Raw genomic sequence first — 13,701 nt, forward strand, 5'->3', positions numbered from 1 at the left:
CAGGAGCTCTTCAGGACGGAGTAATAGCACTCGATATACACATCTCCGGGCCACGAGAAAGCCTATTCTAGCTAAATCGAGATAATCGAGACGAAATATATGGAAATGGTCAAGTGAAACCTGGGCATGTTGTTGACCATCCATGGATGGTCGTCAAAGATAGGAATGACACCCGGTAGAGATCGAGTGGGGAACAAAGAATTCTAGACTTTTTTTACATTCACATTCACATCGACAGAACAATAGTAAGAAAGTTCAATCTACATTTCTTTGAGCTTCAAATCTCCAAAATATCTCACATCCCTCAAAATAACCCCCCATTGATGCCGCTCATCGGGAAACCTCGAAAAGTTCGATTTCCGAACGCACAAAAAACCCAAGAACCGCCCAACCTCAACATTAATTCCAGCCAGGACAACCATGACTACAGCTATGAATACATCTGACTCCAACCAACCGCGCCCGGGGATCCCGGCCTTGTTCACGCAGCCGCCGCCCATCCGTGACCCGCTCATCACTGAGACCATCGATCTGCAGAACGCGACCCTGGAAAAATGCCTACCATTTCTGAAAGGCATCCACAGCAGCCAGAAAGATTTCAACGACCATGGCGTGCCTGCCCTGCAACGTGATCTCCACACTATCTTCCTCTATGACGCCCTCGAGGATTATCCCGAGGGGTTCGTCGCGATGGATGCCAGCCGCCCGTGGATTGTGTACTGGGCGTTGGCGGGACTTGCCATGCTGGGAGAAGAGACGACTCGATTTCGCGAACGGTGCGTGCATGCTTTTACATCCTTGATTTCTTTTATATATTTTATTATTTCTATAATTTCTTGCCCTTTCCCCGCCTCGTTCTCCCCCAATTTGCTTTTTCCTATCTGTCATATATCCACAGAATGGAGACAGAGCCTCTGGAGATATACCCTGATTGGAAAAGATCATCTCATCTGTACAACGTGAAACATGGAAAAAAAAGCCATACCATTCTAAAACCTTCCTCTTCTTCTATTTTAGTGTGATCACTACGCTTCGGCCGATGCAGAACCCCACAGGTGGCTTTGGCGGCGGCCACGGCCAGACATCCCATCTGGCCGGCAGTTATGCAGCCGTACTGTCGCTGGCTATGGTTGGAGGCGAGGAGGCCTTTGGATTGGTGGATCGACACGCGATGTGAGTTGTCACCGGCAGCTTTCTGCATGTGCGTCTTGTGTGATCCTGTGCGTCTAACCCAGTTTTTGCCCTTCCCAGGTGGCAATGGATTGGAAGATTGAAGCAGCCCGATGGGGGATTCCGTGTTTGCGAGGGCGGGGAGGAAGATGTGCGGTAAGTGAAACCCCAGGGCTGGAGCAGGTGCTTGCTCGTCAATCCCGCGTCCCCTTCCCCATTGCAAGATCTGACATGTCATTAATGCAGTGGCGCATACTGCGCTATGACTCTTATCTCGCTACTTGACCTGCCGCTGACGCTTGCTCCCGGCTCTCAAGCGCGGGAGGCGGGATTGGAGAGTCTGACGAGTGGTCTTCCTGAATATCTCTCACGATGTATGAGTTACTGGTGGCTTGGTTTATAGAAGGCTTGAGATGTGCTGACACTCGCCCTTAGGTCAAACGTTTGAAGGAGGTATCTCCGGTAGCCCTGGGTCGGAGGCCCATGGGGCATACGCATTTTGCGCCCTGGCATGTCTGTCTATCTTGGGACCTCCCGAGGAGATCTTCAACAGGTGCGAGACTATTCTAGCCCGGAATGCTCTGTCTAATTCTCGTATGCTAATGGTTCCTGGCAGACACATGGACATTCCTATGTTAGTGTCGTGGTTGTCCGCACGCCAGTCCGCTCCAGAAGGTGGTCTTTCCGGACGAACAAATAAGCTGGTGGATGGATGCTACAGCCATTGGGTTGGTGGATGCTGGCCATTGCTTGAATCTTCTCTGGAAGGAAAGCCGGATAACACCGAGCCACCAGCCAACAGTCTTTTCAGTCGTGAAGGTCTAACCCGATACATCCTTGGATGTTGTCAAGGGAACGACGGTGGTCTTCGTGACAAACCGGGCAAGTATGTTCACTCCTGTCTGTGACAGTTCTTTTTGCACATGTAGCTGACCAAGCCCCAGGCACGTCGATTCATACCACACCTGCTACGTTATGGCAGGATTGAGCGCGACTCAAAACCATCATTACCGGACAGACTCGAGTGTCGCAAGCAACAACTTCTCATCCTCATTTTCCTGGAAGTCTTCACCGAGCCGCGATCAGGCCAATGTGTTTTCAAGGGGTGATCGGCTAGAGCCAATGCACCCTTTGTATGTGATCCCACACAAAGCCGCGGAGCAAATGCGGCTCTGGTCCGAAGCCCAGCCCCTCACTATCTAACCGGGAGGGACGTGAGCCGACGCTATATCAGAAAGAAGACACGGGACAACGCGCCACGACGGATGAGATTTCCTTCAAAAAGTCTCTCGAGAACATTGTAAATTGAAACAGGGTGTCATTGGTAACGAAGGACTCCGAGCGAGTGCATTATGCATGATTAGTCTTGGATGCTTGAGACTGCAAGCCCCGCGGTCATAGCAGCGGCCATGGCATGGGAGCCACGAGGATGATTTTTCGACCAAGCCAAGGAGGATGCTGTGAATGAGACCGAGACGCAAGGGGTTGGGTTCGGGGGCCGAGTATGACTCTACAACATAGGTCATAGCACATAGCACCAATTCCTTCTGTTTTTTTTCTTTGTGCTGGCACTTTCACCGATTTTCCGAAGTTTACAAAAATGGTTCCTTTAGCGCGAGAGTGAAGATTTTACTTTTCCCACCATTCTCGCCGATCAATATGACAATGCTCCTACGATGTACATCATAATGTGTTTGCCACCAAAGACAACAACCTGCACGAGGCCCAAGAGGGCAAAAGTAATCATCAGTACCAGAATATGCAGATAAATCCAACGCCTTTCCCCACTGCAATGCCAGCTCATCATTGCGTCCGATGCCTGTCGAGTAACTGAAGTTCCTCGGGGGGTGCATGCATTTTCCCATTCTCCGATATTGGATGTTCAAACCCAATTACCCACTTTGATCCTCTCTACTTTGATTATTTAATTGACTCATAGCCCTTTCACAAGCAATTGACCCCTCTTCAAACGCGTTCCGCACAACATGAACGGCCCCTCCTTGGCGCCAATCACCATTCGCAGACCTGCGCGTCTCGACAATCCATAAAGGCGGCAAATTAATTGTACTTTCTCTGATGCGTCTGCGGGGCCAAAAGTGAAATGAAGAGATCATTCCGAGAAACCAAAGTCAACCCAAAAAAAATAACCCGTGTACGGAAGGGAGTATAGTATAGCACCAATATTCCATTCAAATCACTCCGGAATACTGGGATCCATAATCTTCAGGTATTACCTTCTGCAAGCAGGTTGCAAGGTCTTCCTTAGTCTCCGCGAATGTTTATGTTTCGATCGGCGAATTGCAGGGGGCATAACCAGACAGCTCACGGTGACTCCCGGTGCCTCAGACTCGGTTCAATTCTACTGGCAAAGAGATATGCCAGCGCATCAGTAAACCCGCCGAGAAAACGGCACACTAAATACGTCGAACACGAGTTACTGTTACCTTTTCTTTTGGGGCCTTTTCCGAGGTCCAATGCGAGTCTGGCGTTTGCGTGTATCTATCGTCTTCTGTTCTCTTCTCTTGTACTTTGTTTACTCAGTGGAGGTAGTCTATACCCGGATTCCAGATCCATGTCCTACGATCTCTTTTGAGGTTTGATTGTTTACTATTACTGCATACTATTATTGTTTACTGTATACTTGTCTTTTCTTTTTTATTACCTTCAATCTTTCAACGGTGAGTATTAGAATCTTAGTAGTTTGACTTTTTGGTATAATACCTTTTTCTTCTTCAGGTCATCTGCATTGACACCAAATGTCTCCTTTTTTCTTTGTGCGCTGTCGCAATTGCAACCGTTTCCCTTCTCTATTGGTACTGTGTACACCGGCCAGCTCACGGTATGACTTGGGAAGGGTATCAATGCAAAAGCCCCACCTGTTTTCCAGAAGTAATCAAGTATATGGCAAGCAGCAGCTCTTTTCCCCTCATTAATTTGTTTTTCTTTTTTTTCCTGTTGTACGGAGGGGGAGACTCAGTTCTGGGAAATTGTATATCTGTATATGGGTGTGGCATCTTTCCAATCTTTCCTTCGAATTTTGGATTTAGTTCTCATTCCCTCTCTCTGTTCTCACCCTCGTGCCTTTCATTCCACTCTTGTTTGAATTAGACCTTGGCCTTTACTAGTATTATAATCGTGCTTTTGTTTGGAACGCCAGCACATCCTCCCCGCTGCTAGCGAAGCAAACGCGGTCCCGCCAGCCGTTGGGCATCACAATCCGCATATTCTTTTGACTGCACACCACCTGACAGCTCAGCCTCAGCCCTAAGCCTGTCTTACTGCAAGCCAAATCCGTCCAATGCGTTCCGAGTAACCGTCGCAATTCGTTGCAGTTGGACAAGTGGCAACGCTGCCATCCGTCGCCTGTCTCCAGTTTTCCCGTCTCTCTCGCTCCCGGCTTGCGTCTAGTCCAAATCCCAAGATGTACTATATCCTTTACCTGACCAGTATGTCATCAATCTCCCCACCAGCACCCCTCCTGCCCGAGCTGTGTATGTCATGCATCATTGCCAACACAAACCAATCCCCAAACCTGGTTCATGAATATGCCACTCCCAAACATACACCCAATGCAGACAAGCAAACCCAAGCCCTACTCCGTCTCCCCCCACACACCCAATCAACCCCACCCTCCCAAAGCCCAAGCTAATCAAATCCAAAACCAGGCCTCTGCCGCCGCCGCAACTGGCCCGAACCAATCTACAACGCCTACACTAGTAGCAGCGGATACACATGCACCGTGCGTGTCAATAATCGCGAGTACCGAACAGACAGTACCTGCAGCAACGAGACGCTTGCGCGCGAGAGCGCCGCCATGTGCGCCTACCTCATCTGCCGCAATTTCTCCGTCAACGACGGCATGTACCCTGCAGGGCATGACCACGGCGGCGCTGTGCAGGGCATGCGTGTTGCCATTGGCGCGGGACGGAAGCCTGCTCGTGAGGATGATGTGCTTTCTTTGGGGTCTGTGAGTGGGAGTGGGAGTGATAGTTCGCGGGGTGGGAGTTGGAGTGGGGGGAGTAGTCCCGTTAGGGTTGGAATTGAGGGAGATGGGAGGGGTGGGTTTGGGGGCAGGGTTTGATTTGGGCTTTTGTTTTGGGGGAGGGAAGAGGGGGGTTACGATTTTATGATATTATGGATGATTATGACTACGCCTTTTTTGGTATGATGGTGGATTCTTTTAGAGGGAAAAGCTGTGGGATATTGAATGACTGATTTGTGGTTCTTGATGGCTATGGTTTGGTTGGATTAATGATGCTTTTATCTAGATGGTGGATTTATTTCTATTTGTGAGTGGTGGTTAGCGATGAATTCTGTCATGGGGTTGTTTGGTTCTGATAGCTGTTGAATTTATAGCGTATAGGACTCGCCAACTTGTGGATAACTGGTGTACACTGGTAGAGTGCTTAGACGTGGCTGTTAGTGATACTCATCAAACCTTTGTTTTAGATATCTACTGAGGAAACTTCTATTCCTCTTGCTGAACTTGTACCATTATTTGCCTCCAACTCTAAGTATGTTAGCCCAGTGCCTGGACTGCTTTCAAAGGCCGCAGGTAAGATGGGAAATCCGCTGGCAGAGAAAGCTCAGTATCTAGAGGATTATATATTTAAATTTAAGACACTAGAGGAGAAGGGAGGTGTAAAGTCTGGGATTCTCGATGAACGTCAAAAATGCAATATATCTGGAAAAGCGCATAAATCAAGCAAGAATAATCTCACCTCTATACCTTTAGCATCGTGTTCGATTGCACCGCATTCTTTCTCTCCATAGAGATCCATCAATCAGTAGCATCCGTGAGAAAGCCCCACTCCGGCAAGATGTGCAACCACGTAGGATCGTTAGCTCGCTTATATAGGATAAGATCATATAGACGTAAACCAAGCTCATCTTCATCTGGTATATGATCCCTCACAGCCACTGGGACGTGCCAAATCTGATAGTGGAGCTCTAGTAGAAGTTCTGCCTTCGCAGATCTAAAGAATCTGCTAGGGGCGTATCTATCAAAAACGTAATTGTTGTGGATAGGGGCGTAGACTCGCTGGACAATCTCTAAGATGCAAGCCTGATCGTCGGGTCGGTTGAGGATACTAAGTGCTTTCCATGCCTGTCTCTCATTTTCGATAACTCTCCGTGGAGGTGCCGGTATGTTGGAAGATGGTTAGAGTAAAGAAGGTAAATAAAGATTATCTGTTGAAGTATTAATGGTTGGGCTGTTAGTTAGAATGGTGCTTAATGCTAAATATCGGGAGTTGACGTGGAACTTGTCGATCATTTAAACCTCTGGTACTCGATTAGCTTTTTCCACTCTAACAAAATGATATAATAGGGCTTTCAACCCCGAAATTTTTATTGTATTGTTTGTATCTGTGTATTAATTCCTTATAATACCTAAGGAGATTCGAGGAAGTCAAAACCCTTGTTTAGGATAAAGTAATGCGTCGATAATTAAAGCCTGAGAAGCTCTTTGTTAATAATATAAGTTTGACTAGGGGGAAAGAGGTAGGGCATTTAGAAGAAATAACAAGAGCTTACTCTAGTTGATATAAAGAGATGACCTATGAATAGTAAAGATAATAAGAGGTGGCTCCGGTTCGTTCCCCCGCTATGTGGAATCTTCTAGCTTGACCCCCTCCTCGAATGTGAAACCTATAGCTAAAGTATTGCATCCGAAGATTAAATCACTAGTTGCTCTTAATTCGCCTAGGCTATACTCGCTCGTTCTCGACCGGTGTTAAGAATACGTTCAAGCACCTAGGTAGGTGCTTGCGCTGAATAATCTGAAGATCCCCCGTGGTAGTAATGTGCGGAATCACCTAAGCATCCAATATGATATGCCTCTCACTTTTTAGGACTCTAGGGGCATACCATTATATCTGGACTATCGGGGCTTTCACATGTCTATATAACCTAGACGCTAAAACCAGCCCTGGAGGCCGCTACACCTTATTGATTGCATAAGGGCATTCAACGGCTAGGTTAAAAGATCATAACAATAATCGGAACATCTGATTAGCGTAGCATTATATATATTAGACCCTAGTTTCCGCTAGAGACCACTGTCATCCACTATACCAGTCACGTGGGCGAAGCGCTAATGAGGCTGACTGTACTGCGGCTCAAGCAGGCGGGAGGTGCCCCCTAGATCCACCGGGGGTACGTCTTAGGCTCTAAGGTCACCTACCGCAGTTTCAAAATCGTAAAAATATATTTTCCATCCTAGCTCGTCAATATATCGTAACACCGAAGCAACCTTAGAACCTACAGCGGGGCTTCCACTACTATACCGTGCTACCGAAAATGGAATCGCACGAATCGCAGTTCCATAGTCTCGCGTGGGAGGAAGAGCGCTTCGGTTTCGAGCCCCGATAGACTCTTGAACCTGAAATTGGGGCTATAAAGCAGACAGTACAGTCACTTCGGCCATTAAGTATAGTCGAAGTGACTTTCCTCACCTAGGGCGGATTCAACAAGATCTACAACGTTAGTATAGATGATAAGATATTTATCATACGAATCGTATTGCCCGTCGATCCACGTTATAAAACCATAAGTGAAGTTGCAACCATAGATTGGATACGCCGTATCACAAACCTCCCAATTCCTAGAATTATCGCCTATAAATCTTCTCGAGACAATCTGATTGGATTTGAATAGATACTCATGACCAAAATGCCTAGAAAGCCCTTCGCTAAGATTTGCCGCTCTCTTCCCTTCGCTGCGAAAGCACGCCTAATTAGGAAGCTTGCGGGGGTATCGGCTTACCTTTTTTGAAATCAACTACGCGGAATTGGGAATATCTATAGGGAATCCTCCGTCGGTGAACAATCAACATTAAGCGAGCAAATACCCCCCCTTAGAGAGCTGGCCGATACCAAAATATCAGTTTCGGCAAAGAAATCCGGCTCAGTTGATGGTAGCGCACCCACGAGAAAGAACTCGGGAGTTCCTCTATTTAATCTGCCTAATAGGGTTTCTTCAGAAGGAACTTTACCTAATATAGGCCGGATTGTTTCTATACAGTTTTTTTGGGATTCAAACCTCCACCAAGATGTCTACCGAGGCCCATTCCGCTCAAGTAAGGACTAGATCACAGCTCGCCTTTTATTGGACGAAAATGACTGTCATTCGGCCATAAATAAACATTCAGCTGGAGACCTTGATAGTGATGCTAAAGATGAAGTGGAGGACGCTACAAGGACGCTACAAATAATTGAAAAGCTCAGATCCCTTCTTCCGCTGGTTTTTCCAACGGATGGGGATGTTCAGAACCATCAATGATATTCCACCATGACCTCTCACGACACAATATCCTCGTTGACGACAACGGGGAGCTGACTGGCCTCCTAGACTGGGAGTGTGTTTCAGCGGTGCCTTTATGGAATGCCTGCACCTACCCTACGCTTTTAAAACGGCGACCACGTCAAGAGCCTAATCCTGGAAGCTATACACCCGAAGCTAATGGGGAACCCAGCGAATTGTACTTTGAGGACCTATGGGAGCATGAGGCCACTGTCTTGCGTGATGTATTCATGGATGAGATGAGAAGACTAGACGCAGGATAGATCGAAGTTTTTGATAAGAGCCAGGTCAAAAGAGACTTTGACTGTGCAGTGCAAGAATGTGACATGGTCTTCTCTGCCAGGGATATCAATGCATGGATCGAAGATATCACTGCTGGTATAAGCAATCCGCGCACCTTGGGCCATAGGATGTATTGTTTAGACAGTCTTCCTAACTACTGCGTATAGGACCTCTGCTCCTTACCAGGATTGATATTCCTTCCTCTCTCGCTCTCAGCGAATAGCTCAATTCAATCCTAGTTTAGTTTTCTTTCCCATTTGCCTTCTCTACATGTATTCAATAACCGGTCCCTAGACAGCACCAGTGCAATAATGACTGCGTCCTCAAGGGTGATGGCTGCACTCTCTCAAGAACCTATGTACCCTGTCAATGTCCATAACCAAAAATGATATCTTCGCAATTACTCACCGACAAAACTACACCAAGTTTTTGGGTCGAGGAAGTATAGTCCGTTTAGATACAGCCGAAATGTAGCTATCATATACACAAGGAAGACAGCAAGGTTTTGCATCCCTCGACCTCGTGATCTAAATGGCCTTAGTTCAAAAGTCGTGTTATATAACAGGTTCCTATGATTTGAAAATATCCTCATAATTTGCCCACTATCTCTTTTGCTTTGCCTTCTAGAGAGGAATGTTATTTATCGAGCCTTTCGGTTTGGTTTTCCTTCATCCTTGATTTAGTCATGTTTGTTTGATCTGGTTTTTTTACAACTTTATTTAAAGAGATATGGATACTAGTCAGGATAGTTGCTCATCGACCACGAAGAATGTGACTACGTAAGAGGGAGCATATACAGTGGGTAAACATACTAAATCAAATTCGAACCCAAAACAATACTCAAAAGGAAAGAAGTAGATACAGTGTGTGCGCGACCTCTTTAGCCCCTTGATGGGGTGAAACTCGATCCCATATCTGCAGGTATTTAGTACATGGTCTTGTGATAATTCTTCGTCCCGATTTTGAAATCCTTGCGGCTTTCATGACATGAGCAGTCCTCCGCAAAATTCGTTTTAGACACGGAAGGCTTCGGAACACCAATCGACAAAGTTTCGATGTCATAGCTATAAAGTATCGACACACTATCTGCCGTACAAGGCATACAAAGAGCTACTTTGCATATAGATAGTTAGCTGAAATTCATACCAGAATGTAGAATCACAAAGTGAGGGATCATTTACACTCTTTCACATGATTGCACTTGATAGAAGCGCCTGCCGGACCTGCTGGGGACTCCATGACACATCGGTGGGTACCAGTGCCTTTGTCAAATTAATTTTCGGTTCCTTTCTCAGCGCCGAGCTGATGTTCGCTTGGATGTAAATGTCATGGCATCCGGGATCGCTAGTCGTTGGCTATGAACAGTATAATGTTAACTCTGCATATTTCAGGATACACTTCAAGGCAAGAAGAGAGAGGGATCGGTAGCCGTACTCCCTCATGGAACAAAGTGAAGTTCGTGTCTTTGTACAGTACGTAATTCAGATCTTCGAAGCCCGATAACTTCTCATCTGGAATATCGGCGATGAAAGTTTTGAGAGCGTTGTTGATCCTCCCCATTGTAAACGTATGTACTGATAAGCTAGGCTTGAATGAGCTGTAAAGAAAATTGACGACGTTAGAAACCGTGTGAAGTGAAATGGGTCCTTAATTGAGATAATTTGAAAAAGGTGCTGTCCCTTCAAGGCTCTTATATTAGCACACTGGAATATACAAATACTCTAGCTCTTTATCTCTTTATGGGGCTGGCGGTAACTGAAACTGCAACTATGGTGCTAAATAACTCACTAGGAGGTTCAATATTTGCGGAGTACTCCACAGCCGCCAATGACTCGGGCCGTGCCACCGCGCGGCTAGATTTGGGAGTTATCGATAGGCCACGAATTCAACCTGGATTTTAAAAAGGAGGCTAAGACAAGCCTAGGTACATCCATGGATAATAAACTGTAAATATAGACATTTTTTCATCCTTGCCGAGATATCATCCCTTGACTAAAATTCCGTACTAATGCGGAGCATTACCTGCATTGCTATACGCGCCAGCCCCCGCATCTTGGAAACCTATCAGACTCAATGACTACGACAATGAGATGTGATGGAAATGCATATTATCCCTATTTTGGGTTCCCCTGCATCCTACTCGCAAATACCCTTCTGGATCTTCCGAATAGATATTATTTTAGCAACTCGAAACAACCCCCTCCAGAAATCTTTGGAGTGGCGCCCCCGAAGCGCCTATGCACATCTATCAAGTTCCAAAGAAGGCAAAACGCACTAGTATGATAGTGAACCAATTTGCTTCCAAGGTTGAGAAGATCTTTTCCAAACTTAGGACAATATGCAGTCTAAAGCGGTTGCAAGACCCGAACATGGCTAAGATTGATTCAATCGTCACTTCTTTTTGGAAATACTATGACATAAACGAAATTATTGATAGCTGCCCTCAAAAGCGGATGGCAACTATTCCCTCCCCGTTCACAATAACAACGGAAAGGAAGGCTACAAAATACGTTTATTATCTCTATATACGACCAACTATAGTGAGTTATATACTCCCATTAAAGGCAGAAATTAGATTTCAATAGTATTTACATTGAATCGAAACTCGTGGAATACTCAAGGTTATGATTGATCTGCCAATACAAGAGACTACTTACTGGGTGATGCCTCGAGTTAGAACTCTCGCTATGTCCATCAGACTGCTATAGCCGAGGTTCTCAAACATATGGATTGACTAATTACAACATAGTGAGGTCGATACCTGCCCTGTGCGCATTATGGAATACCTGTATTTCATGGCAAGATAACAAAGTTCCTGTTTTTTAATATGCATCATAGGGGAGGAGTGCAAACTAATCTGTTCCCCCACAATTTCAAGGAAGCGGCCTGCAATGTACCCCAAGCTGAATTACGTTGCTATTGTACAATATAGAACAAAATAATAAGTGGACTTTTTCATCATCATACATTGTAAGAACAAGTAAACTGCCCTTTTGTTACATCACCAAGCTGGCTAGTCGTCGGTTGATTCTTGTTTGTCGGATGACGTCAGGAACTAAACCCTGCTACCAAACGCCACTCCATTTACTATAAGAAGCCCCTTCTGCCTCTGCCATTCACTTCATACATCACAATACTCAAGCCTTCAAATCAATAAACAACTGAAACTTTCAAACCCATTCCAACAATCTCCCAACAACATCATCATGGAGACCGTCAAGGTTCGCATCGTCATGTCTCTTGAGTAACATGTTTGTCTTCAGTACTAATATCTGACCTTAGAACGCCGCCAACTACGCCAAGGAGACCGTCCAGGGTGGTGGTGCAGAGGCATCAAAGGAGACCAACAAGAATGTCGCCAAGGACTCTGATGCCAGCTTGGGCAGCCGAGCCAGCGCCGCAAAGGACGCCGTTGTCGACAAGAAGGACGAGACGTCTCACAACACCAAGGCCGATGTCCACAAGGGTAAGATTATCGAAATCAAACAATGTTGTGTCGTGGAATAAATGCTAATGATATGCAGAGGCCACTAAGCACTAAACGGGTGCTCATGGAGATTGGACTGCTGTGGAATAATGAGATACCATTTTTGCTAGCACTCAGGTGGTAAAAGACACAGCTCTCCACCTGTACGATATTTGCAGATGACCTTATGCCAATGAATACTTCATAACTTTCAATGTATCCTGAAACTTGGGCGCGATGTGCAAACCAACTTCCTCTCGCTTTTGTCTTAAATTACTATTATCTCCGTGATGAATCATTTATTTGACTTATATCAATCACTTCAAAGAACCAAACGCTACGTCTTAAAAAAGTATTAGTAGCAAGATGTATAACCATCATTGAGTCTAGAAAGCAACGATGGCTGGACTTTGGAAATCTGGGGATTGACTATCTCTGATCGGATCCACATATGACGTCACATGGGGTTCCAAGGTCATCTACAACGTACCTAGGTAGGAAGGTCCTAGATATTATTCACCCTCTACTCTAGGATATCATTCTGCTAATCTCAGTTGAATGAATTCATTTTCTTATTTTATTTTACTTTCAAACCTGCACATGTGTGGTCCAATTCGTGTGAGTCACGTCATCAGTGATCAGAAGATCACCAAACCGGGGATAGAGAGGCAAAAACAAGGACTCGAAACAAACAATTTCGCCCAATCCTGCTGTGTGCCAGTATATTCACTAAAACACTATTATGCACACATACTTCGTCATCGGACCTGAGGTTATGCTTTTGTACAAATACCTGGTCTACCCTCCCCTCTAAATTCGAAGCCTCCTCTTATTTTGAAGATACCTGCAAAACACTACTGTTACTCTCGCAATTCTCTCAGAAAAAGCTCCCAGAGCTAATCTCAGCAACAATGACATCAATTATAACCTCCGTCAAGGACCTCATTGCCTCTGTATTTGAGGTGATATTCTCTGTGGTTAAGAACACGCTGGATACGGCGTATCAGCTACTCATGGCCTTTGTCGACTTCTTCGTCGGTATTCCCAAGATGCTGGAGCATACGGTGAAGGGTAGCTTGGAAGCTGTGGGCGGAGTTGGGACATTTATTGCCAGTGAGTTTCTTATGTCTGATGATTCAGAAAAAGATCAAGCTAATGGTTCCTGGAAAAAGGTAACATCGTCGTTATAGCTATCATCGCTCTTGGCGGTTATGGCTATTTGGCATATCTACGTCGTGATGGCCGCCCAGTACAGGCTGGAGTGAAGAAGTCGAATTAGGGACGAATTGGCGATTGATATTTCAGTTTCAGTGGGATGATGATACATTACATCTCGACGAATCTTCAAGGCAAGACAATATGGCTGCGTGAGGCCAGAATGTTATATCAGCAAGGGGATGAGGTCATGTCACCGAACTATGTTTAATTAGTGGCCTAAGGCCAGCAGAGTTAAATTCAAGAGCTCTTTTCATCACCATCAC

The 13,701-nt window shown here is 45.7% G+C and overlaps 5 protein-coding genes across 5 annotated transcripts; 4 read left to right on the forward strand and 1 right to left on the reverse strand.

The window, feature by feature from the left end:
- Positions 1-420: 420 nt before the first annotated feature.
- N7471_009714 (CAAX farnesyltransferase subunit beta RAM1) lies at positions 421-2,373 on the forward strand (the record flags this gene model as incomplete). Its single annotated transcript, XM_057282433.1, has 7 exons — positions 421-776; positions 1,018-1,173; positions 1,252-1,326; positions 1,417-1,544; positions 1,606-1,723; positions 1,787-2,056; positions 2,115-2,373. The coding sequence occupies 7 exons, from the start codon at positions 421-423 to the stop codon at positions 2,371-2,373; spliced, it is 1,362 nt and encodes a 453-aa protein (XP_057133316.1).
- Positions 2,374-4,018: 1,645 nt separating this feature from the next.
- On the forward strand, positions 4,019-5,251 carry N7471_009715 (uncharacterized protein; the record flags this gene model as incomplete). Its single annotated transcript, XM_057282434.1, has 2 exons — positions 4,019-4,616; positions 4,836-5,251. The coding sequence occupies exons 1-2, from the start codon at positions 4,592-4,594 to the stop codon at positions 5,249-5,251; spliced, it is 441 nt and encodes a 146-aa protein (XP_057133317.1). The 5' UTR covers positions 4,019-4,591.
- Positions 5,252-9,555: 4,304 nt separating this feature from the next.
- Positions 9,556-10,415, reverse strand: N7471_009716 (uncharacterized protein). The gene is made up of 3 exons (XM_057282435.1): positions 10,189-10,415; positions 9,936-10,109; positions 9,556-9,864 (listed from the first exon to the last, which is right to left on the reverse strand). Exons 1-2 carry the CDS (start codon positions 10,312-10,314, stop codon positions 9,942-9,944), a joined length of 294 nt encoding a protein of 97 aa, XP_057133318.1. The 5' UTR covers positions 10,315-10,415; the 3' UTR covers positions 9,556-9,864; positions 9,936-9,941.
- Positions 10,416-11,960: 1,545 nt separating this feature from the next.
- On the forward strand, positions 11,961-12,295 carry N7471_009717 (Glucose-repressible protein Grg1; the record flags this gene model as incomplete). The annotated part of the gene is made up of 3 exons (XM_057282436.1): positions 11,961-11,975; positions 12,037-12,220; positions 12,279-12,295. 3 exons carry the CDS (start codon positions 11,961-11,963, stop codon positions 12,293-12,295), a joined length of 216 nt encoding a protein of 71 aa, XP_057133319.1.
- Positions 12,296-13,131: 836 nt separating this feature from the next.
- Positions 13,132-13,499, forward strand: N7471_009718 (uncharacterized protein; the record flags this gene model as incomplete). Its single annotated transcript, XM_057282437.1, has 2 exons — positions 13,132-13,333; positions 13,393-13,499. The coding sequence occupies 2 exons, from the start codon at positions 13,132-13,134 to the stop codon at positions 13,497-13,499; spliced, it is 309 nt and encodes a 102-aa protein (XP_057133320.1).
- Positions 13,500-13,701: the final 202 nt, after the last annotated feature.

This window comes from Penicillium samsonianum (assembly GCF_028829775.1).
Source record: "Penicillium samsonianum strain IBT 33392 chromosome Unknown utg000005l_segment0_segment0, whole genome shotgun sequence".
NCBI classification, from domain to species: Eukaryota; Fungi; Ascomycota; class Eurotiomycetes; order Eurotiales; family Aspergillaceae; genus Penicillium; species Penicillium samsonianum.